This window comes from Emys orbicularis, chromosome 2 (assembly GCF_028017835.1).
Source record: "Emys orbicularis isolate rEmyOrb1 chromosome 2, rEmyOrb1.hap1, whole genome shotgun sequence".
Lineage (NCBI taxonomy): Eukaryota > Metazoa > Chordata > Testudines > Emydidae > Emys > Emys orbicularis.
Genome location: NC_088684.1, coordinates 68,758,029 through 68,783,746, shown reverse-complemented (window position 1 = coordinate 68,783,746; position 25,718 = coordinate 68,758,029). Strand labels below are relative to the sequence as shown.

The 25,718-nt window shown below is 41.6% G+C and overlaps 1 protein-coding gene across 1 annotated transcript in view; it reads left to right on the top strand.

Annotated features, from left to right (window-relative positions):
* Positions 1-577: 577 nt before the first annotated feature.
* The window catches only part of TGS1 (trimethylguanosine synthase 1), a 48,625-nt gene continuing 23,484 nt past the window's right edge, over positions 578-25,718 (top strand). Inside the window, exons 1-10 of the mRNA XM_065398574.1 lie at positions 578-790; positions 8,438-8,502; positions 10,113-10,291; positions 12,359-13,226; positions 15,155-15,275; positions 16,046-16,132; positions 16,992-17,166; positions 22,353-22,698; positions 24,008-24,187; positions 25,239-25,382. Coding sequence (XP_065254646.1) covers positions 690-790; positions 8,438-8,502; positions 10,113-10,291; positions 12,359-13,226; positions 15,155-15,275; positions 16,046-16,132; positions 16,992-17,166; positions 22,353-22,698; positions 24,008-24,187; positions 25,239-25,382 — 2,266 coding nt within the window. The 5' untranslated portion in view covers positions 578-689. The remainder of the gene's footprint in view (positions 791-8,437; positions 8,503-10,112; positions 10,292-12,358; positions 13,227-15,154; positions 15,276-16,045; positions 16,133-16,991; positions 17,167-22,352; positions 22,699-24,007; positions 24,188-25,238; positions 25,383-25,718) is intronic.

Here is a 25,718-nt window from a genome sequence, read left to right as displayed (position 1 = left end):
AATGTGTTTGAAATATACTGTATACAAAAGGGACAAACAGGCCAGACACCTCTGCCCACTTAAAGAGGACTCCGGTACTAGAACAGCACCTTATCTCAGATTTCCTTATCTCAGGAAATCACTATTGTAGGGACTCGAGAAGCCACGTTCAACAGTGTTCAGATAATAGAAGAATTTGTTCCTAACAAAAAAGTCTGGTAGCAATTGCCGCGCCGCGCGGGAGCGAGTCTGGCAGGAGAGCAGCGCGCTGTGGGGACAATTTCCGAGGAGTGGAAGGCGGCCACCAGCTTCATCCCCCAGTGCCCGGGGGGCCGGGACACGGACTCTGCCCCAAGGGCCAGCAGGGCGCCCCGCGCTGCACTTAACGCGGGAAGTGCCGGTAACGAAAGGCTCAGCCGGGCATTTTCCCAGCCGACGCCAGGGAGCCCAAGCGCGGCTCTCCCGTCGGCCCTGAGCCACGAAGAACACGCTCCTGCGACTCCGCCCGGACCCTATTGGGTGCGACTCCCCGACCCCGCTGAGGCTACTTCCGGCGGAAGGAACGCGGGGCCATTGCGTGCGCAGCGCCCCCGCTTCAAGCTCGGCCTTTCCCGCGGCCGCCGCCAGACTTGCACAGCAGCGCGTGCCTGGAGCCCCGGAGAGCGGCGCGTGACAGCTGCGCCTCGCCTTTCCCGTTGGCCGCGTGCGGGATGCCGTACGAGCCGCGGAGCCGCCTAGTGGCGGAGTTGCTGCTGCAGGCGGACGAGGGAGCTGGCAGCATCCTGTGCCTCTGTTCCCGGGCCTTTGTGGAGTGAGTACGGGCCCCTCCCCGGGGGACCTCAGCTCTCGGGGGGGCTGGTAACTAGCGCTAATGCAGGGTCTGCCTCTTTCCATGGGGTGGGTCTCTCCCTGTGCACTGGGAGGATCGGGGCTTCACCTCTCTAGTGGGTGTCAGCAGGGGAGATACCTGTGTGCTCCACAGCAGGGCTGGGCATTGGACCGGTCCAAAAATAATTGGTCAATGAACTGGCCAAACATTGGTCCAATATTTTCAGAGTGTCAAAATGATAAAATGTTTAAAATTGCTATCATATTAGAACAGTAACAAAAAAGAGCAAGTATCAAAGGGGTAGCCGTGTTAGTCTGGAGCTGTAAAAAGCAACAGAGAGTCCTGGGGCACCTTTAAGACTAACAGATGTATTGGAGCGTAAGCTTTTGTGGGTGAATACCCACTTCGTCAGACGCATGAGTTGGTAAGACAACTCCCACCTGTTCATGCTCTCTGTATGTGTGTGTATATATATCTCCTCAATATATGGTTCACTCTATATGCATCCGAAGAAGTGGGTTGTAGCCCACGAAAGCTTATGCTCTAATAAATTTGTTAGTCTCTAAGGTGCTACAAGTACTCCTGTTATTTTTGCGGATACAGACTAACACGGCTGCTACTCTGAAACAGGACTCTCTGTTGCTTAAAAAAGAGCAAGATCACATCTACAAAATTAAGTTGACCTATGCTACATTGACATACAGCCACCGCAGTAATTAAATTGTTTTTGCATGTCCACACTATGCTCCTTGTGTTGGCCGTGCGTGTCCTCACTAGGAGCGCTTACCTATTTAACTGTCAATGTAGGGCATTGTGGGATAGCTTCTGAAAGGCAGCAACAGTCAGTGTAAACAAAGCAGTGTCTACACTGACACTGCGTCAACCTAACTACATCGACTTCAGCGCTACGCTTCAGTTATTAAGTCGGTGTAGTGGGCAAGTTACATCAGTGGGGGCTACATTTTAGTGTATACACTCAGAGTTTGGTCAATGTAAACTGCCTTATGTTGACCTAACTCTGTAATGTAAACCAGGGCCAAGTCTTTTTGGTCTCCAGTAGGCTCAGCCTTACTACAAACAGCAAGTTATTTAACTGTGTTATTTTACCGCAGAAAAATGTCCAAAAAGAAAATAATTTCTTTACAAATGAAAGAATAATTATTATTGGCTTTTTAGCCATGTTAGGTGGCATACAAACGAGAACATTATTTAAGACTGAGCAGTTTCAAAGAAAAATAAAATTTAAGCAGCAGTAACACAAACACATAGCAACTATAAAAGAAAAGAGTCATTTTTAAATGCACATATGCTAGGTAGGCAGCTAGTCAACTCTTCAAGCATCTTTCTTTTTTTTATCTTCATTTTCTTTGTCAGCTTCAACGGCTTTGTCTATATCTTTGTCCTCATCATCGCATTCATCGGTATCTCCTTCCTCTTTATCTGATGAATATTGAGTCAAGTTTTCATCTACATTTTGTTCTCCAATCTTAAATTATGATACGTTGTCACCAGCTTCCCAGAAAGAGGAGGTCTTCAGTTTCTGGTTTTTAAATGGATGGTTCCCCAGATGGACCAGTTTTGTTTTGCACATGCAGTGATACATGTATGTGTTAAGAAAATCTGCCACTATAGCTATAGTGCAAGGAGGACACAACCCTTTCCACCACAATGAAGGAAAAAGCTGTTTTCTCTGATTGATTCTACTGCTGAGACTTCACTCCATGTTATTTTATGACTGAATGGGCTACCTTTTGCTTTATACTTTCTTACCTTGTCAGTGGTGTTTGTTTATTTGACTATCGTTTAAAATTTGCAACAGCCCCTATGAGGTCACCGGTTGAAACAAATTAATCATCAGTAAGGTCTTGGCCCTGGAAGCATAGGTCAAAAAACTAGGCAGCATTATCTGTGGGAATGATCACTTGATTTTTCTGTGATATTATTTTGTCTATTTTTTTTTCTTCAGATTTTGTAAGTGGACTGTGTTTTCCCAAATATGTTCTTAACTTTCAGGAACTCATTCTTGGCATCAGACAACGTAGAACTATTTTCCGTATTCGGAATGGACTGAAGTAGGGTTCACTCAGTAAAATGAATTTTGAGTTTCGCATCCAGAATTCATTGTCATCAAAAATGTCAGTGCAGATAACTCGGAGACAACACCGCTCCCCCCCCCCCCTTTTTTTTTTCAGTGCGGCTGATTGAAGAGCCTTCTTGTGTATTTGAAAATCTTTGAGACATTTAATAGAAGATGCCCATAGGGTATCACAGGACTTACTCGGAATGGACGAGACTGAGTACTGTACTAAATTATGCTGAAAAACTTGTCTGTTTTTGAAAAACTTGTCAATGCTTTTCAGCTCTTCAACCTCACCAATGAATAGCTACATCGTATAGGCAGCACATCAGTAACACAGATTGTTTGTATTCTCATTTATCAACTAAAAGTCCAAGCAGCTTTCATGTTACTCCGTTGTAGGTCACAACCAAAATAACCTTCCATGGATCCAATTCATTGATTATATTTTTTCACTGGTTAGCAATATATTGGGCTGTGTGGGGTGATGCTCAGTTGTTCACTGGAATGAGTAAACACTTGTTGTGGAGTTGTTATCATGAAGGTGATGACATCCTCATTGCAAATATTGCTCCAGACACTAGAGACCTGTGAGGAGCTTTTGCGATAAAACCAACTCTCTTCTTCATAATTCTCTTTGACGTTTAGAAGACTGCCTGCACGCTGCTTCCTAATAGGTACTTTGTAAATTGGACACAACTTATGAAAAAATTCTAGCATATAAGGATTTTTATATTTATACCATTTCATATAGACATCTAGCAAACATACAGTGAAATTTATTTTTCTGGTTATTGGACATTTTACCCAAAAATCTCTTGATACTAGTTTGATGAACATTGGAAGACTTTCCAGGAGTAGAAGTTTTTGATGCTGAAGCAGATGGGGTAGCAAAATTCTTATTAGAAGATGAAGAAATGAAATTAGTTTCACTTTCACGGTCACTTATATAACTGTCTTCATCAAAAGACTCCAGGCTTCATGATGGTGCTGCCAAAGACAAAGTAGAAGGAGAATGCACAGAAGAAAACCAAATTTTGATGCACGCCAGTTTTCCTTTTTTTGTTGTTTGACTGCAATAATCTATCTCTGACAGCACCTGGACATATACCACAAGAATTCAACAAATGTTTCTCCATTCTACCTACATGTGTCACATACTCAGAAAACCAGAGATTGCACTTAACTTTGGCAGTTGTTGCATGTTCGTGTCTATTAAAAAAAAATTGTCCATGCAAATGATTTTGGCTTCCCCTGACTCTGCATAATAGATTATCAAGTATCTCTTAGAACTAAATGGCTACGCTTAGATTGAAATCTATTTCTAACTCCTGCTGTTCCAGAAGATTCCAGCCAATCAAAATGTTTTTGGGCATGCTGCCCTCTCCCTCCTAGGACCCTTACAGATTCCCAGATCCCGTGGAGAGGGCGGGGAGCAGATGGCCTCCCCTCCCCTCAGCAAACATAAGCAGCAGTTGGAGGAGGAATAGAGCAGGATTTCGGGAAGGGAGGGGCCTCTACAGAGATGTGATGTCAATACTCCTCATTAGCATAAAATATTTTTATATTCTCAGCAAGATTTGTGTGGGAAGGCTTGGGGATTTTTATTGAGGGGAGAAATGGGGGGTTATTTACATGGGCATTTAATGTGGGTTGTTTTGTTTGGTGTGGGTGGGGAAAGTGTTTGGGAGGGCTTAATAGTTGTGATACTTTAGTTAAGGGAGAGGCTTAGTGGCTGCGCATCTTTTCTCTATGTGTTGGGAAAGGAGGTTTAATGTCTATGAATGTGCTTCTTCCTCCCCCACTCCCTTCTAAGTTAACTTCTGTATATTTGTCTAGTTCAGGGGTCGGCAACGTTTGGCACGCGGCTCGGCAGGATAAGCACCCTGGCGGGCCGGGCCAGTTTATTTACCTGCTGACGCGGCAGGTTCGGCCGATCGCGGCCCCCACTGGCCGCGGTTCGCCGTCCCGGGCCAATGGGGGCGGCGGGATGCGGCGCGGGCGAGCGATGTGCTGGCCGCGGCTTCCCGCCGCCCCCATTGGCCCGGGACGGCGAACCGCGGCCAGTGGGGGCCGCGATCGGCCGAACCTGCCGCGTCAGCAGGTAAATAAACTGGCCCTGCCCGCCAGGGTGCTTACCCTGGCGAGCCGCGTGCCAAACGTTGCCGACCCCTGGTCTAGTTAGTTTAAGTCAAACTCTTTGGGGCAGAGCCAGAGTCTTTTAACTTAATAGGCTGTTTAATGTGCTGTCTGAACCACCACGTACATTGATGGTGTCGTATACAAGAAATCCATATGTACAATGTTTGTTCTAGAAGATTCCAGCCAATCAAGGTGCTCAGCTTTCACCCAGTTTACCTTTTTCCCCAACAGGTGGCTGTAAGCTGGCGTGGATGTCCCTCCGCATCTACGTGTGTGTGTATGGGGGGTGGGGGCACACCTCCTTGCAGTTTGGGTCCATTAGAGCCTTCTCTGAACAAAGGAAAAAAGGGGGGAATTAGCAGTTCTCAAGGGGCCCAGCCTTCAAACGGAGCGAGGCCATAAACAGTCTGGGCTCTACCCTGTAACCAGGCAGAGTGGTAACAGTCTCTTCGCCGAGCTATTAAGCAGGGTGGGGCAGCAACCACCCAAGGCTCTGACCAGCAATCAGGCAGCTCTGTAGTACCAGCCCAGTGTAGGGGCTCAGGTACAGGGTGAGCACCACACGCAGTCTCTGGGGGCTCAGGTATGGGGTGAGCTGAGGAGCACAGGCCTCCTGGCCTATGGAGTGGGAGCACTGCCACCCCAGTGGTGGGGTGGCAGGGGGGACGTGGGCTCGCCCAACTCCACCGCGTCCCAACCCAAAGCCCTAACAGTGGCGGAGCAGTCTGCCACTGGGTCAGCAGGGATCTGCCTGCAACACGCTGACCTGATTTGAGGCTTGTTCTCCACCAGACTATTGCCTGGTTCCCCTGCATTGCTTCCTTCTCTCCCCCTCAGGCGTACCTGTATTCAAGGGTCATCCTCAGTCTCCCTGGGATACACTGCCAGGGGTAGTGGTAGCAGTTCCTCCATGTTGAGAACGTTGCGGGTCCCTGGGGCAGCAGCGGTTCTCCTTGGTGCTCCACTCCAGCAGCAGGGAAGAAACATCTGCCTCCTCCAGCAACTCCCTCTTAACAGCTGCTGGGCTGGCCTTTTATATTTCCCCTTCCTGTCCCCCCTCCCCTTGCTTCTGGCGTGCAGGGCTTGGCCCTCCTGGCTCCGCCCACCAGGTGGCTTGTAGTGCTCCCTCCGTGTCCACTTCTGAGAGGGACCACACCTCCTCGCTACAGTGGCCTTAACGTAGTAAAGTGAGTGATCAAGACTAGGGCTGCCAAGCGATTAAAAAAATTAATCGTGCGATTAATCGCATTGTTAAACAATAATAGAATACCATTTATTTAAATATTTTTGGATGTTTTCTACATTTTCAAATATATTGATTTCAATTACAACACAGAATACAAAGTGTATAGTGCTCACTTAATATTTATTTTTTATTACAAGTATTTGCACTGTAAAAAACAAAAGAAATAGTATTTTTCAGTTCACCTAATATGAGTACTGTAGTGCAATCTCTTTATCATGAAAGTTGAACGTACAAATGTGGAATTATGTAAAAAAACACTTGCATTCAAAAATAAAACAATCTAAAATTTTAGAGCCTGCAAGTTCACTCAGTCCTACTTCTTTTTCAGCCAATTGCTCAGACAAACAAGTTTGTTTACATTTGCAGGAGGTAATGCTACCCGCTTCTTGTTTACAATGTCACTTGAAAGTGAGAACAGGTGTTCTCAGGCCACTGTTGTAGCTGGCATCGCAAAATATTTACGTGCCAGATGCGCTAAAGATTCACATGTCCCTTCATGCTTCAACCACCATTCCAGAAGATTTGCGTCCATGCTGATGATGGGTTCTGCTTGATAACAGTCCAAAGCAGTGCAGACCGACGCATGTTCATTTTCATTATCTGATGCCACCAGCAGATGGTTGATTTTCTTTTTTGGTGGTTTGGCTTCTCTAGTTTCCGCATTGGAGTGTTGCTCTTTTAAGACATCTGAAAGCAAGCTCCACATCTTGTCCCTCTCAGATTTTGGAAGACACTTCAGATTCTTAAACCTTGGGTTGAATGCTGTAGCTATCTTTAGAAAGCTCACGTTGGTACCGTCTTTGCATTTTGTGAAATCTGCAATGAAAGTGTTCTTAAAATGAACAACATGTGCTGGGTCATCATCCGAGACTGCTGTAACAGGAAATATATGGCAGAACGCAGGTGAAACAGAGCAGGGAATATACAATTCTCCCCCAAGGCATTCAGTCACAAATTTAATTAACACTTATTTTTTAATGAGCATAATCAGCAAGGAAGCATGTCCTCTGGAATGGTGGCTGAAGCATGAAGGGGCATATGAATCTTTAGCATATCTGGCACGTAAATACCTTGCAATGTCGGCTACAAAAGCGCCATGCAAGTGCCTGTTCTCACTTTCTGGTGACATTGCAAATAAGAAGCGGGCAGCATTATCTCCCATAAATGTAAACAAACTTGTTTGTCTTAGCGATTGGCTGAACAAGAAGTAGGATTGAGTGGACTTGTAGGCTCTGAAGTTTTACATTATTTTGTTTTTGAATGCAGTTATGTAACAAAAAAAAAAACTACATTTGTAAGTTGCACTTTCACGACAAAGATTGCACTACAGTACTTGTATGAAGTGAATTGAAAAATACTATCTTTTATCATTTTTACTGTGCAAATATTTGTGAGCAAAATAATATACACTTTGATTTCAATTACAACACAGAATATAATACATATGAAAATGTAGAAAAACATTCAAAATATTTAATAAATTTCAATTGATATTCTATTGTTTAACAGTGCAATTAAAACTGGGATTAATTGCGATTAATTTTTTTGAGTTAATTGCGTGAGTTAACTGCGATTAATCGACAGCCCTAATTAAGGCATTTATGTAGGCTTGCTAACAGACACCATCATGCAATCAAAAGCGTAGTCTGCCACCTACATCAGGGCATTTGTGCTGGAAGATCTGACAATATTTGACTGGTCAAATAGTAAGCAGTCAAGTGACTGCTCAGTTGACCATCTTGCCTAGCCTACTGTAAAATGTGAGCAAGACAGGATGATGCTAGCAATGAGCTTGGCATTTTGTTAGGGGCAGCATTGGAGGTAACAAAGCATATTCCACTCAGCACCCTCTCAGAAGAAATCTGAGCACTTGGGCCCTGATACTGCCATGAATGACCATTGATCTTGCAAGGGGCACCCCGTGAACAGTTCTTTGCGGAATTGGGGCATTAGATTTTCCCTCTATCTAGCAGGTGGAGGAGGCCCTTATTTCTCAGCCAGTCTTTACAGCTTCTTCTTGTTCTTGCTGATTTTTTCTGTTATTCATCAGTGATGTTGCCTTTTCATTGTTGTTGTGTTGTTTTTCTGTTTCTTTGTATGCCTTTGATGATGATGATGATGAAGATGTGTTTTAATGTTTGGGGTTTTTTCATTTGTTTTATAGGGATCGAAAATTATACAAATTAGGACTAAAGGGGTTTTATGGTAAAGAAGACTATGACAGTACAGGTAAAGTATGCTTGATAATTAAAGACACCAGGGTTGATTTTAGTTCAAGTGGCTAAAATAATTACTAATTATGTAGTAAATATGTGCTTTGTGATAATATGTGTAATTATGTAAACAAGTGATTACATTAGTTATTCAGGGTGCGGTAGTACTGTATAGTTGCTAACCCATAATTATACACTCATTTCTCATCCATTTCTCAATGCTTTTGCTAAGAGGACCTGCCCTGCATAAGGATAACATAATTATAAGTGTACATTATGTTCTGGCAACTGTAACTTCCTCTGCTCTGATTGGCTACCATCCTTAGCACTCCCCATCAAGATGCCTACATGAACATGATTCCCTTCACATCTGATTTCCTCCTTACTATCCTGTCACTCCTACCCGGCCCAGATATTAAATATTTTGTAAAGGAAATGCTCTACTTAGAGAGGAGGCTAAACTTTCCACACACATTGAGAAAGAGCAACAAAGTGGAGATTGAAAGAACTTGGAGTTGTCAGAGTAGTGGGGGTCAGAAACGGAGGCAATCATATTTGTTTTAGGTATATGGATGAATTCTGGGGCCAGTCACCAACCAAAGCATAGAGGTGAAAGGAGAGAGAGCACATTTTAGTAGATGAACTTGAAGATGATCCTTGTTATCTGCATAATAAATATATTTTGGGCTAAGAAACTATAATTTTTTTAAAATGCTTAAGAATCAATTTTCTCTACAGAATTACAAATGTCTGCATTTAGCCAGCCTCATTAATATGCAGTGTCTACTTTGGCAATGATTTTTGTAGTGCTAAACAAATTTGTAATTATGTCAATTTTTTTTTTAAATGTAAAGACTGAGAGAAGAGCAAATGGTGGCTTGATAGCTATCTGTATCCTTTTTGAGATGATTTAGTGACATTCTTGGCACACCGCGTTGTGTAAAATTGTATGATCTTTGTTACCCCATTTATGCTACATTTGTAAAGTTGCTGACCATTTCCATGGTTTAATGATATGCCAAAAGAAGTCCTGTGAAACATTTACTTTCTGTACTCTCTCCCTTGCTTTTAGATTTTTGGCCAGATACTATCAGGCAGCATGTGTTTTATAAATATTTAAACAACTGGGACTTGATTTTCACACTGGGTCTTCATTTTGTAGGCACAAAATTGTGCCTGTAGTGAATTGCACCCACAATTCTGTGTCCCCACTCCATTCATGCTTTTTCCTGGGAATTTATTTTGAGTGCAGTTCATTGCAGGGGCAAAAATCATGCAGGCAAAAACCAAGGCCCTTATTCTGTTATAATTAATTGAAATAATGACATCATTCAAAAGTTCAGAATTCATGAATATATTTCTTGGCTGCTGTGTTTAAAAAAAATCAACAAAACTAGTCACTTCAGATGAGTTGGAGATAATTGGTTTTGCTGCAATGATCAACTAACACAAGAGATGGAGAAGGCCGTACCTACTAAGCAGCTTTCAAATGTTATTATAGAATGTAACTGGGGAAAGAAACTTGCGGTGCAGATCTCCTGATTCTCCATCAGAAAGATACAGAGCAGAGCTGGGTAGGATTGAAACCAATTTATGAAATTGTAAATTAATATAACTTGTTTATAGGAGAGGAGCAAACAGAGGAAGAGAAGGAGGGGAATCATCATCCCAATGTGGCAAAAAATTCAAACAACAATCATTCTTTGGTCCTGGAAGAGGATGAACTGGACTCAGAGGCTGAACTCATGAGAAGTATGGGGTTACCACTTCAGTTTGGAGGACTGTCAGCTCACAAGGAATTTGTGGTAAACCCCAGTTTACTGTGCTTTTTATGCATCTGTATTTCCAGACTCTGGACTATGAAAGTAAATTGAACGCTGTGTGATGTGGGTCTCTCTGCACATGCGTGAAGGAGCTGGTCCACAGAGCAAGTTGTAGGACTAGGAACTGATTAATTTCTTGAATGAACCAGTTTGTGAATAAACTGATCAAAACACAATATTAAAAACAGTGGTACACAAACTATGGGACAAAGAAATTGAATGGGAAATGAATACACACTACTTTTAATTTATAGAACACTGGTAAGAGTGGTGCTTTACAAAGTGTATGTTAAAATAAAGTATGGTATGAGGGCTGTGAAGGAAGTAACATCAGTGAAAGACAGGTATTCGTTCTCTGGAACCAACTTCTTGATGGGACAGCTTTTGCCTCTGAAGTGGCCACACACAATCTGAAGAGCAGGTTTGAGTTTAAGTAACTCTCATGTTTGACTTTTTTCAGATTCATAATAGAAAAGTTTTGTTCTAAAATATAGGTACTTCCAAAGATATTTGTACAGATAACAACCCCATTAGGTAACTCTGGATGTCTTTTATCCAGCAGGCATTAAGAAAAAATGAGTAAGGTTTCCTTTGCAAAACTTGGATCACAGCATTTCAGTTCTAGCTGAACTTTGACAGCAACTGAAAATGGGTTTCCAATTTAACAACTTGAACACTGCTTGTTCTTTTGAAAGTCTCAGCCATTGATGCAAATGAACTTTGAAGCTCCTTTCCTCAGCACTACAAAGCTGAGTGAAGCTGACTGTGATTCAGAAATAAGTTTGGGGATGTACTTCTGTGCAGGATAAGGGTTTTTTTTGTAGCTGTTGGCCCTAGTAAGTTGTACTTAGTGTAACAGAGGATTATTCTCTTTCCATCTTACTGCCAAATTAATAGTTTCATGGATTTAGCCAAAGATCCACTGTCAGGCACTAGTGAAACAATTTCTTGATCTCTGTCGATGGCTTTTAAAAATGACTACAGGCCAAATTCACTGCTTATGTAAACAAGCATTCCTGCGCCAAAGTGAATGGAGTTTCATTTGTTTATACCAATTATGAGTTTAACACCAAGTTGACCATCTTATTACTTTTTTCCTCCTATTAGTTGTTTCCCTGTCTCTTCTCCTTCACCATTGGATAGTTTTGTCAGGTTTACCTTGTATCTTGGGCAGCAAATGGAAGGGTTATTTGCTGTGGCAGAAGTTCATTTCTTCCCCTGCTCCCCTCCAAAAGCTTCCTTAGTATCTTCTACCAGTGATCTCATGAGTAAGCCTACGATTTTGTCATGGATATTTTAAATAAAAGTAATGGACAGGTCACGGGCAATAAAGATGGAAGCCATGACCTCTCCCTGACTTTCACTAAAAATATCCATGACAAAATGGGGAGGGAGGAGGGTCCAGCACCCTGCCCCACTGAATGCAGGGGCGGGGAGCAGTGGCTCCCTGCCTAGTGGCTGGGAGCTGGGGACGGGGGTGGGGAGAATCCTCTGTTACCCTGCAGGGCTGGGAGCTCAGGGATCCCCTCACTGCCTATGGTGACTGGGAGCTCTGGGGGTCCCCCACCGCCCGCTGGAGCTGGGGAGTTCCAGGGGTCCCCTGTGGTGGCTGGGGCACTCTGGGGTGTGCCCTACTGCCTGCCTGGGCTGGGATGCTCCGGGGGGTCCCCCTGCCCTGCAGGGCTGGGAGCTTCAGGGGATCCCCTGTCGCCCTGCAGGGCTGGGAGTTGGGGGGGAGGCCGCCACCCATGGCAGCTGGGAGCTGCGGAGAGTCCCCCACTGCCACAGTGGCTGGGCTGCTGCAGGAGCTCAGTGTCACAGAGGTTGCAGAAAGTCACGGAATCTGTGACTTCCGCGACCTCCGTGACATACTCGTAGCTTTACTCATGAGGAAAAAATACTTGCATTAGCCTTCTGAGTAATGAGTGGAGGGCAGAAGCAGCAATGTCTCTGAAGACAGAACAAGGAGGAAAGAATAAATTCTCCCTTGTGAGTTACTTGGTTCTGGGCATTTTTTAAAAACACATTTTATTTCTCTTTGATTTTTAGGCATCAGAAAATTCCAGAAAGAGAAATAAGATAGTGAAGAAGAAAAAAAAGAAAAAGTTGCAGCAAAAGCACTTGAATGAGATCATGCGGGAAACCTGGGAAGAAGATTGTGAAGACAATAACCAGTCTTTTTCAGATGATCCAGCTTTACATACAGAACAAACTGAGGAGAAAAAAACATGCCAGCTTCCAAATGAGGACAACTGTGAAAATAGAGATTGCCCTATTAATGATGCTTTACCCAGTGAGATGAAAGAGAAATGGGAAAAATATTGGAGTGAGTATGGAGAAGGTCTTCTGTGGCAAAGTTGGCTGGAGAAGCACATGGAAGTAGAATTGTCTGAGAATGTACCTACCTCTGAGCCTTGGAACTCTCCTGACACCAAGGAAAAGTGGAAGCAGCATTATAGCGAACTATACTGGTATTACTGGGAACAATTTCAGTACTGGGCAAGTCAAGGATGGACTGTTGACAGCCCACATAATGATGGCACAGAAACCAACGCGTTTAAACTCGAAACAGATCCTCCAGGAGAAGTAGACTGTGTTAGTACAGATGCTGTATCTCGTCAAGTGCTGGACTCACAACTTACTTCTTATCCTCCCTCCAACATCAGTTGTAAAGAAAACTCTAGTTCATGTGATGAGCACCATAATGAAATCCTCTCTGGGATTAGTAACATAAATCTGGATTTGGAGGAAGTGGAGGAGAGCAAATTAGCCCTAACAATAATTTATGACGGCCATCAAAATCTGAGTTCAACTAGTAGTACAAGGCAGTGTCCTTGTGTTTCCAGCCAGAAGGAATCATGCAATGGAGGAACCAGGAAAAGTGCATCTTCTGAAAATAAAAGCGCAAACCAGTCAGGTCCGTATAGGATTAACTAATATTGATTCTGGTAATATTCCTCCAGATGGATTTATATAACACAAGAACTGACCTTAGCCCTGTCTCTGTTACTCAGTTTAACCCTGGGAATTGAGTATTTTGTAGAATGATTAACAACTTAATTTTATTTTCTTCTGTGTAATTAACTCAAGCCTCATCTCTCTCCTCTTAGACCTTATTATTGAACATATTCTTTGGATAAAAGTGTTTTAATGGAATATCTCTTTTTTTATAAATCTCTGGATGTACTAGAGAAGTAGTGGGATAACAGTATTAGTGCTTCCTCATTTTAAGTTTTTTCTGCTATGCAGCTGCTATACTATTTATATACAGGAAAAGCTGTATTATCTGGCACTTTACAAACCACAAAGCTCTATAAACTGGCATTTCGGGAGGGGTTGTGGGGTGTGGGCTCTGGGAGGGAGTTTGGGTGCAGGAGGAGTTTCGGGGTGCTGGATCTGGGAACTCCCACCCTCTTAATTAACTGGATTTTTTGACTTAATGGCACCCCTCATTTCCCCAACATGCCGGATAACAAAGCTTTTACTGTAAAAACACAGACCAATTGGCTTCCTCCTAGTATATATCTCACTCAGTAGGTTGGAGTAAATAGAACAGAAATAGATGTTTTAATAAATCTGGCCTGTGAAAGATCAATTTTGAAGGAAAGTCCTTATAACCATACAATCCTTTCTTCACTCCATCTTCTCATGTCTGCCCCAAAATACTGTACCTGAACATCTGTTTTTGTTTGATTCAATGTATGTAATATCACAAGGCATCCATTTGCTTACTGCACTATAAACTATTAGGTATGAACAAATCAAGTTGGTGGTACTGTATAAGCCAGATGGGCAAACTACGGCCCGCGGGCCACATCCGGCCCATCAAACCATTTATGTGATCCTCAGCTCCTGCCAAGGAGCGGGGTTGGGGGCTTACCCCGCTCCGCGTGGCTCCCAGAAAGCAGCCGGCATGACCCTTCCTCCCCCCTCCCCCCCCGGCTCCTACGTAGTACACTGATCCCGGCCAATGGGAGCTGCAGGGGCGGTGCCTGCGGTTAAGGCAGCGCACAGAGCCGCCTAGCCGCGCCTCGGAGCCGGAGGGGGGGGGACATGCTTCCAGGAGCTGCTTGCCTTGTGCCTTCCTGCGCTCCCCAGAGGCAGCCCGTATAACCCTTTTGTACTGCTCTGTGGTTTCTTCTGCTTAAGAGGAGGGGTGGAATATGCAAGACCAGCAGTGGCTGAGGTGTTAGGAGGTTGATGCAGAAACCTGTAGTAGCCACTGCTGAGGAGTATAGATAGCGGACAGATTTTCCCGCTTCTCCTGGCAGCTTCACAGAAACACCAGAGGCAGGAGGTTGGAGCCAACTCTCAGCAGCCTCCCCCATCCCTCCTTTCCTTCTGAATCCCCTCTATTCTCCTTAAATTGCTGCCCCTAGCCCTGGGACTGCCAGTGAGTTGTTTGAGTGCTGCTGTGAGTTCTTTAGCCAATGTCACTGCACTATCCTGGCAGACTTGCTCTTAACCATTAAGATGAGAGAAGGGATGAAAATCCTAACTTATTAACTTGCAGTTATTTTTTAAAAAGGACAGGGAAGCCAAATGGGGATTGTCCTGTATAGACTTTTCATATATGGAAACCTTTGAGTTTCTAAAATTGATGTTGCCAAATATTTAAAGATCCTTTAAAACAGCAGAGGAAACATAACTGTTGATATATTGAGACTTAAGATGGAGAAAAGCAAAGGTATGTGTGGTTTGGTAATCACTTGTTTGTCAGACTCAAATACATATTAGTGTACTTTTTTTTTTTTTAAAAAAAAGCTCCAAAATATTTAGTTTTCTGTAGACTGGAGAAGAGATGATTGGACAAACAAAAACAGTGCCGTTTTTATGCCTCTTTAGATTTACAGGAGCCATCTAGACCAAATTCAAATGACAAAAGAGGATCATACAACAATGATAAGAAAGAAGACGAAGAAGAGGATGAGCCACCTGAATATAAACATGCCAAACTCAAGAGGAGGCAAGTAATAAATTCGTTTTTTCTATTTCTAAAATCCGTTTCTGTGTGTTCCTGTGTATTAGAACAGCTCCTAGCACAATGGGGCCCTGATCCTGATTGGATCAGTTGGCTATTCCTGCAATGCAAATAATAATAATTGGCTTTCCTGCCTCCTTATCTTCCCATCTGACAGCATGGAGCTTCTGTGTTGGTTGGAGGTCTCTCTTTCTTTATTCCAAGGAAAGAATTTAGAGCCCTGACTTCCAAACTCTATGGGAGGTATATACACACTTATGTCACCAGATTGTTAAATTAGATGGGATACACCTTCTGTTGAGAATGGACTTGTTTATTTGTAATTGGCATAAAAACCTGCTTTTTTATTTTGGGGGATGGTGAGAGAAGGAATGGGAACAGTATTAAGTAGTTACTAGTTTAGGTGGTAATGCTAATGTGTTAATGTCGTTCCAGTAGCATAAGAACAAGAAATGCTTATGCCTTGAGGTAGAAAAAGCCTATTATCTCCATTCATATGGACAGATTGCCCTTGTCCAGCTTGTGACTTGGAGGATATAAATGGAAAGGTCACTGTCTGTGATACTTACTGATGTGTATATTAAAACTTCATTAATACTTGAGTTTCTTCATGATGTAGCCTTTAAAACCCAGAAGATAAGAGTACAGGCTGTGGAGTCTGCCAGTGTTAATGGGAATTTTCCTCTCTTAGTAGGAACTGTAATAAAAATGGTAACTTTTTACAGAAAGTAACTGGTATCTGGGTTTCTTTATAGCCATGAACTGGATGCAGATGAAAATCCTGTTGCAGATCCTGAGGAAACCTGTTCTCTTCTGGGATTCAAGCATGGTGCAGGACAAAAGTAATGACTTATAAGCAAATTCAGTGTTCCTCCCTCCCTCTCCCCCCGCCCTCCGAAGATTAGCTCCTTTTACGCACTAGCTTCCCCATAACTATTATTTTCAAGTGTACCAGCAATCTCTGTTCCTTTTGACTATTAAGTTATTTGAAGGTTATTTTGAAAATTAGTGTTTGTGCTTAATAAAACTGTAGGTTTATCTTTGGGTGATTGTAGGGGTGGAAAGGAGGGATGCAAAGTGTTAAAGGTGAATTAGAGAATAATAAAAGTGCTTTGAAGTGAAGGTAACAAATAACAAAGGTTTAAATTAGATGGCATCCTAAAGTATAACTCATGTTTTGTTAAAATGCGTGTGGTTTTATAGATATCTCGGTTTTGTGAAATTATGAATTAGTCTCTTAAATTCTCTGCTCCTGAGGACTCTGATTGTTAATCAGCTTTTAAAAGTTTGGTGTCTAGTTAGGAGCCAGATAGGAACTTATTGTGGCTTCATTATATTAGGACAAAGCCACTGTCCTGTTAATGCAGATGTTGACAGTGTTTTATTTCATCATGAAAACAGTTTCCATTGGTTCATGGCATGGTCTACAAACTTGCGGAGGAGGATGTTTTAGTTTGGATCCATCCAGTATGGAGTCCATTTTACTTGTAAGATAAGGTGTCATTAACACACACTGTGTAATATGCAAATATTTTAATTTTATGGGGAGATCTGGATAGTTAAATTTGTATTTAGGCTGAAAAGTGTAATTTTAAGATAATGTTTGGCCTGTCAACCCTGACAGTCTCTCTTTAACATTTCATAACAGCTGAATCCCACATATTTAAACTTCTGTTCTTAATCAGTTATTTTTGATTTCAGATATGGGGGAATTTCAAACTTTAGCTGCAGAAAGGTCCAGTATTTGGAGAAAAATGCAAAGCTCAAATCCCAGTTCTTGGACATGCGCAAACCAGTCAAGAGAAAAAACAAACACATCTTCTTCACAGAAGAGTCAGAAATGTTGTCTTGCCAAAAAAGTAAAACTTTGAGTAAGGTATAAGTATTTCTTATAAGTTTATTTATTAGCACTGGTATAGCAAAGCACCCTAACCACAGTACCATAGATGTATCCGTGTTTGTTCTGATAACTATTATTGAACTGTGAAAACGGGAATGTTTAGGCCAGTAAAGATCAAATGATTGCACATTATTAAGCATCAACCTGGGTCTCTTTATTGCTTACACATCTTTCTTTAGTAAAAAGCACTCTAGTCAGGAAGCATATCAAAACAGTGAAAGACTCTTCATGAGTTGTTTTGAAGAATGTCACTTTTTAAGAATGTCATCTTAACAGCCAACTTATATAAACAGCTTTCGTTACCTCTAGATTCCTCATTTGTTCAGTAATGTGTATATATGTTTCTAATTACACTGGTCTACAATTTTTGAGAAGTCATCTGCTTCAGAGATAAAATGTGCTATTTATTATGTATTTTGATGTGCTGAATTCAAATATGACAATTAAAACAACTGATTGGCTACTGTTTCTAAGATATTTAAGTTTTTACATTTTATGTCTAAGTATATTGTGTAGATAGTAGAGTTTTAATCATAAATTGTAAACCTAGGTCTTTTCATGTGTTTATGGTTGCTTTACATGATAATATTTCACCTGTCCTGTTTATGTAACACTTTAAAAATCAGCAAAAGGGTTATATAAATAAAATGTATTATGAAACAAAAGGCAAAAAACTATTATGTACATAGTTTAGTCCTATTCAGTGTCTACTCGGCGCCTCTTGGCTTGTCTCTTGTATTCATTAAATGGAGCATCTCTTGTCACTGTCCAGCAATAGTCTGCAAGCATTGATGGGCTCCATTTGCCCTGATAGAGTTTCTCCATTGTTGCAATGTCCTGGTGAAATTGCTCGCCGTGCTCGTCGCTCACTGCTCCGCAGTTCGGTGGAAAAAAATCTAGATGAGAGTGCAAAAAATGTATCTTTAGTGACATGTTGCAACCAAGGCTTTTGTATGCCTTGAGGAGGTTTTCCACCAACAACCTGTAGTTGTCTGCCTTGTTGTTTCCGAGACAATTTATTGCCACTAACTGGAAGGCTTTCCATGCCGTCTTTTCCTTGCCACGCAGTGCATGGTCAAATGCATCATCTCGAAGAAGTTCACGAATCTGAGGACCAACAAAGACACCTTCCTTTATCTTAGCTTCACTTAACCTTGGAAATTTTCCACGGAGGTACTTGAAAGCTGCTTGTGTTTTGTCAATGGCCTTGATGTGTAAGGGTGGTAACAAAATCTTCCTTGATTCAACAAGTGGTGGATGCTGAACACTTTTCCTCCCAGGCTCCAATGACTGTCGGAGTGGCCAATCTTTCTTGATGTAGTGGGAATCTCTTGCACGACTATCCCATTCGCAGAGAAAACAGCAGTACTTTGTGTATCCAGTCTGCAGACCAAGCAAGAGAGCAACAACCTTCAAATCGCCACAAAGCTGCCACTGATGTTGGTCATAGTTTATGCACCTCAAAAGTTGTTTCATGTTGTCATAGGTTTCCTTCATATGGACTGCATGACCAACTGGAATTGATGGCAAAACATTGCCATTATGCAGTAAAACAGCTTTAAGACTCGTCTTCGATGAATCAATGAACAGTCTCCACTCATCTGGATCGTGAACGATGTTGAGGGCTGCCATCACACCATCGATGTTGTTGCAGGCTACAAGATCACCTTCCATGAAGAAGAATGGGACAAGATCCTTTTGACGGTCACGGAACATGGAAACCCTAACATCACCTGCCAGGAGATTCCACTGCTGTAGTCTGGAGCCCAACAGCTCTGCCTTACTCTTGGGTAGTTCCAAATCCCTGACAACGTGATTCAGTTCACCTTGTGTTATGAGGTGTGATTCAGAGGAGGAGGATGGGAGAAAATGTGGGTCCTGTGACATTGATGGTTCAGGACCAGAAGTTTCATCCTCTTCCTCGTCTGACTCAAGTGAGAATGATTCTGGTGCATCAGGAACCGGCAGTCCTTCTCCGTGTGGTACTGGGCGTATAGCTGATGGAATGTTTGGATAATGCACAGTCCACTTTTTCTTCTTTGACACACCTTTCCCAACTGGAGGCACCATGCAGAAGTAACAATTGCTGGTATGATCTGTTGGCTCTCTCCAAATCATTGGCACTGCAAAAGGCATAGATTTCCTTTTCCTGTTCAACCACTGGGGAAGATTCGTTGCACAAGTGTTGCAGCATATGTGTGGGGCCCACCTCTTGTCCTGATCTCCAATTTTGCAGCCAAAATAAAGGTGATAGGCTTTCTTAACCATAGTGGTTATACTGCGCTTTTGTGATGCAAAAGTCACTTCACCACAAACATAGCAGAAGTTATCTGCACTGTTCACACAAGTACGACGCATCTCTGCTCACTTTGGCTAAATAGAAATGTGTCCCTTTGCAAAATCAAACACTGACAAATAAGAGAGCATGACACTGTATGATTTCTAGAGCTGATATAGGGCAATTTGTTCAGCAGAGTGATGTAAGCTTCGTTATGATTGCATCATCCATGACTTCTAGGAATAACATGATGCAATTCATATCATGTATGACGCAATATCAGCTTCAGATTGCATCATTCATTGTTTTGCCTAAAAAGCAAGTACTGTCCAAACCCAGTCATAGATTTATTCATAGATCCAGTCAAAGATGTATTTTAGTCATTTCTGGTTTAAATTGAGATCCCTTCCCTTTATAACTCACTTATCCTCCGCCATTCCCAAGTCAAGGGTCGTATATACTGACCCAATAGCATATCTTGAAAACTAGAGCCAATCAACAATTTTAAGCATCATTTTCGTTCTCAGTGACCCAGAATTAGTAAAGTTTGACTACATTTATTTCAGAAGCATTTTGGCTGTAGAGCAGTGTTATAGACCAATGGTGGGCAACCTGTGGCCCGCGCCGGATGCAGCCCATCAGGGTAATCTGATTGCGGACCGCGAGATATTTTGCTGATGTTGACCGTCCGCAGGCACCACCATCCCCAGCTCCCAGTGGCCGCGGTTCTATGTTCCCGGCCAGTGGGAGCTGTGGGAAGCGGTGCCTGCAGGCGAAGGGGCCACAGGGATGTGCTGGCTGCCGCTTCTCACAGCTCCTATTGGCTGGGAACAGAGAACCGCGGCCACTGGGAGCTGTGGGGGGCGGTGCCTGCGGATGGTCAGCGTCAGCAAAATGTCTCGCAGCCCGCAATCAGATTACCCTGATGGGCTTCATGCGTTGCCCACCACTGTTATAGACCGCTGAATTACCTGCATTTTTAAATGCATGTGTTTGCATTTTGAAATACATGCATTAATAGTGAGGAAAAAATATTTGTATGCTATAGTGAATTGTATACACCTGCATAACTTTTTATTGCACATAAAAATACCCCCAAAAAGCTTTATCCATTCTCCTGTCCATCACCAGGACATTTGCTATATCGTTGCTGTGATCACCCAAATCATTGGTTTAGGTTTCAGCCTGACTCAACAGAAGCTACTAGATTGTTCACTATTATAGACTGTAGCCATTGATTTTTAGTCATCACTTTTTCTCCCTTGTTATTTATTTTGATAACTTCAGTATTCTTGTTGGGTTTGTTTACCTGTACCTACTTTAATGTAATCTCAATCTTAACTCTATTTTAACAGATTTTTTGCCTAGGAATTAGTAACATATTTAGAGAAACTTGTTATACAAGTGATTTTTCTAGTTAACAGCCTCCTTTTTAAGATTTGTTATCTCACATTCTTCTAGGGCTCACGGGATTTCCAACTCTCCTATTGCAAAATTAATTTTCTACACTGGTGGGTAGTGGTGTGATGGACCTTAAACTTGTCACTAAACTCACTGATCTAAGACTGAGTATTGCCCACCCTGCACCTGAGGCCAGTGTACTTCTGGGGAAAATTCCACTTTGGGGGGATTAAGAAAGAAATATGTGGCTATTTGAAAATAACTGTATACTTTCTACGATTTACATGAGGGGGTCTGTCTCCTGCTGATGTAAGCCCAGTCTTGCAAAGACAATAGCGGTAATGTTAAGGTTAACCATATGTGGAGATCTTTGAAGGATCAGGGCTCCAACTGTTAACATTAGATAAGGCGTTCTGGTAGTTTTTCTCCAGGGCATTTCACATTGAAGATTTCGCGCTCTCTCTCTCTCTCTCTCTCTCTCTCTCTCTCTCTTCTAAAGAGAGAATAAACTTATTTTGATGGAATTTCCTACTACACGCAGCCTTCCTTAGGTACAATTCAGCGGAAGAGGCAGCTAACGTGGAGCTAATTTACATGCACTTTGCAGCCTTCTTTAAATGCAGTTCACAGGATGAGACAGTTAACTAAAAAGCTGTAAATTTGGCCTACATATGCCAGAAAGTTTTTCATATTATTCTTTGTTTTCATCTCTAATGAATTCTGTGAAATTGGATTATTGTACTACTTATATGAATTAATTGCATGGATTTTGTCTCCTGCACACACAGAGAATGCGTATCTAAAGTTGTAAAGGAAAATCTGTATTATTATTTAGTATTTGAAGAATTAGTCTGATCATATATTGATTCATTGGTCCAAAGAAGCAGTTTGCACATTCACTTTTAACTGTGCAAACTTAAGATTATCAACAGTTTTTTTAGGGTATATAATACGTTAATATGAACTATTGCTATATCAGTGGAAGAGAGTTTTAAACCAGTGGTTCTCAACCAGGGATACACATGCCCTTGGGGATACGCAGAGGTCTTCCGGGGGTACATCAACTCATATAGCTATTTACCTAGTTTTACAACAGGCTACATAAAAAGCACTAGCGAAGTCAGTACAAACTGAAATTTCATACAGACAATGAATGACTTGTTTATACTTCTCTTATACTATACGCCGAAGTGCAAGTACAATATTTATATTCCAGTTGATTTATTTTATAATTATATGGTAAAAATAAGAAAAAGTAAGCAATTTTTCATTAATAATGTGCTGTGACACTTTTGTATTTTTATGTCAGATTTTTGTAAGCAAGTAGCTTTTAAATGAGGTGAAGCTTGGGGGTACACAAGACAAATCAGACTTCTGAAAGGGGTACAGTAGTCTGGAAAGGTTGAGAGCCACTGGTTTAAACTGCCTTATTTCATTGTGATGATGGTGCAATCTAATTATTTGTGATACTTGACAATTCCAGGTAGAGAAGTTCCTAAAACAGGTTAGTGAACCTGTGGAGGAGATTATGTCCCAGGAATCCTTTGCTCAGGATAAGGTGCAGGGCTCCTCTACAAGCAGTGACTCAGAGGAACAGGAAAGTTCACAAAGTAATAATCTCAGTGTGAAAAAGCATGACCCGCTATCTTCCAGCATTGTTAGTTATGAACTTGGAACAAATAACCTTGAAGAAAAGGAGAAGGAAGACGCAACAGCAAGTGGCTCTATCTCTCCGAGCTCAGGAAGACAGGAATGTCATTCTGGACGACAGCTAGTTGCTCTGGATATTCCAGATTATCTTCAGGTAGAAACAGAAAGTGTGAGTCAAGGTACGTACAGTTTTTAATAACTGGAGGCAAATTGGTTATAAACTTTATCCTGTAAGGTTTCTTTACCAATCTATTTGTCATTTTATATTTCCTTAATGAAACTTACTATATTCTTAAATTTTTCAGTCAAAATCTTGCAAACTGAGATTTGGTTTGTGCAGTGCCAGTGCGGGTGAAGGTGGCTTTGGCATTTTTCTGAATAAATTCTGACCTTGCCACTGTTTTTAATAATGATTCTTTGGGGCTTGTAATGAACAGCAGTTTGACAATCTTCTTTACTCCCAGTGAACTCCCTCATTGCAGCTGCATTGTTTCAGTAGTGAGGGAGAGTCCTTAGTAGGGATTGATTCAATTAAAACAAATGTCTGGACTGTCAGAGTTTGGGTTCTTGGATATGTTATTGCACTGAGCCTCAAGGAACATATAATGTGTCAATACTAACATTACTTTATTTTCTAGAAAAAAAAAGTCCAGTATTTTATGAGCCTTTTTTTTATTTAACACTTATTATACTCCAAAGGAATAGGATTACTGAGGATCCCATATACATTCCATTGTTCCTGTGGTTGCAGTTTTACTTATTTTAATATAAGATTGGTATTACATAATTCTTCTGTGTAGATCAGCTTTGATTTCTGGTTTAAATACAAAGCATAATTCAGTTGCTTATACTTGGTCACGAAATTGCCCTCTGATTTGGTTAACAATTGTTAATTATGCAGTGTCAACTATATTGCCATCTGCTGAAAAGAATGGTAAATCTGCTGAGATTCACCCCTTTGCCAGTTAACCAGTCAGCTTAACAGCTAAGTCAGGGGCAATAAGTACAGGAACCAAGCAGCCAAGATAACTAGACTTGACATTGGTGAGCAGGAGGGTTTGACACTGTGGCGGGGGTGCAGATCAGAGAAGCTTGTCAGGGGGTGGTGCTCCAACTGTAAATTCACCCCAAGTTCCTAATGCCACTCTGAGCTCTCATTCTCTTCCCTTTGCCCTGCCAATCCAAACCCACCACAAGACACTTCATCAGTATTCCCCTTTCTGTCTTAATAATGGGTTTGTGGCCTAGCTATATCTGTACTGGAAATTTGGTATGGAACCACTGCAGCCTGCACAAACGTAACCATGAGTGTCTCTAGCTCAGGTCACCAACCTGCAGAATCCTGCAAATGACCGCATATGTAATCCAGCAGTGTGCTTAGATAGGGCATTATAATAGTTGCCATATATTTACTTACATGCTACAGTCCTCACCCTTGAAATGAGGGATTTCTGTAATGATGCTAACTTTGTAATTTGGTGTTTTCAGTTGTAGCAGAACCAACTGAAAGAAGAAATACCCAAAAGAAAAAAAAAAAGAAAAAAAAGAATAGAACTACACCACCATCTTTTCCTGCTGAGATTGCTGCTGATCCTGAGCTGGCCAAATACTGGGCACAGCGTTACAGACTGTTTTCTCGGTTTGATGAGGGGATTAAATTAGATAGAGGTATGTTATTAGCTGGAGCGTGCAAACATTGCAGTGTAAAGGTATTTAAACCTGCACTTTCATCATCTGATAAGAAAAAACAAAGCAGAAGTGAATAATAATTTAATCATTGTGGCATGTATGAACAAATGTATAGTGATCTGGTGCAGATCAGCATAGCTCATTGATTTCAATAGAGCTACGTTGATCTCTGCTGAGGATCTGCCACATATGTCAGACCTGATCTTTTCTGAAAATTGAGCTGCCTGTAATTATACCATATTCTATTTGATTAATTTGGGTCAGCAGTGGTCTTCAGAAATCAGATGGCAAAAGGTGTAATCTGTATATGGCCAAATAAACTTCCAATGTTGAAATATGCTGATTACATGTCATGTTTGCATATTAAATGCTCTAAATTTAGTCAGTTGCTAAAATACAGCTTTACATAGATCTGTATGGGTTCTCCAAGGAAAAAAGTCATAAATTTGCAGAAAGACTAGTGATTGTATAACAACTTCTTGTGGTTTTTTTATCATCTTATTTCAAGCAGCCCCCATTTTCAAGCAGTCCCCATGTAAATATAAGGAGAAATATTAGGCATACAGAACTTCAGTTATAAAGACCCATGTTGTGTCTTCTCTACCATTTTATTTCAGCTCTGTTTTAATTTTAACATAAATTCTGGATCTGCCGTATATTTGTTTGTAACATAATGGTGTTGTTGTGACTTAAGTATAAACCATTATCTTTTCATCACAGTATTGTAGGGCTTGATCCTACAAAGTGCTGAGCACTTTGGCTCAATCTAGCACTGAAGTATATGTTTAGCTGTAATTACATGAGTAGGCTGACTTTAGTGGGACTACTCCTGGACTTAAAGTAAACTGTTGTATCGAATTAGTATTCAGAACCTTACAGGGTCAATCCCATAATTCCCTAGTAAAATGCATGGTGCCAAAGTTGCTGGGCTTAATTTAATGTTCAGCCTCTGTTTAGTTCTTTTGAATGATTGATTTTGGAAACAATTGACAAATTTTCTCTCCGTCCCTTCCCACGCTGCCTCCATCAGAGGGTTGGTTTTCTGTTACACCTGAGAAGATTGCTAAGCATATTGCAAGCCGTGTCAGGCAGTCCTTCAACTGTGATATAGTAGTGGATGCATTCTGTGGAGTTGGAGGAAATGCTATTCAGTTTGCCTTGGCATCAAAAAGAGGTAATCATCTGTTTGTATATAGTGATTTCCCCACCCCATCCCCTGTTCTCTCTACCAGTAGTCCTGATACCGGATTTCTACATGTGTTTTACCTTATTCATTATGTTCTACTGCGATATATACTATTGATGAATTTTTTTACTCCAGCATAAGCATGTCAACCTTTTTGTTTATATATTTGAAAAAAACAGGACTGCTCTTGTGTTTCTGCCATGCATATTTTAATCAGTTTATTTTAGCCAAAGATGATCACTTGTTGCATTATTCAAAGTTATTTTATTTATCACGTGGTTTAGTAAAATAGCTAATCTGTATGATGTGTATATCCCAAGCCCA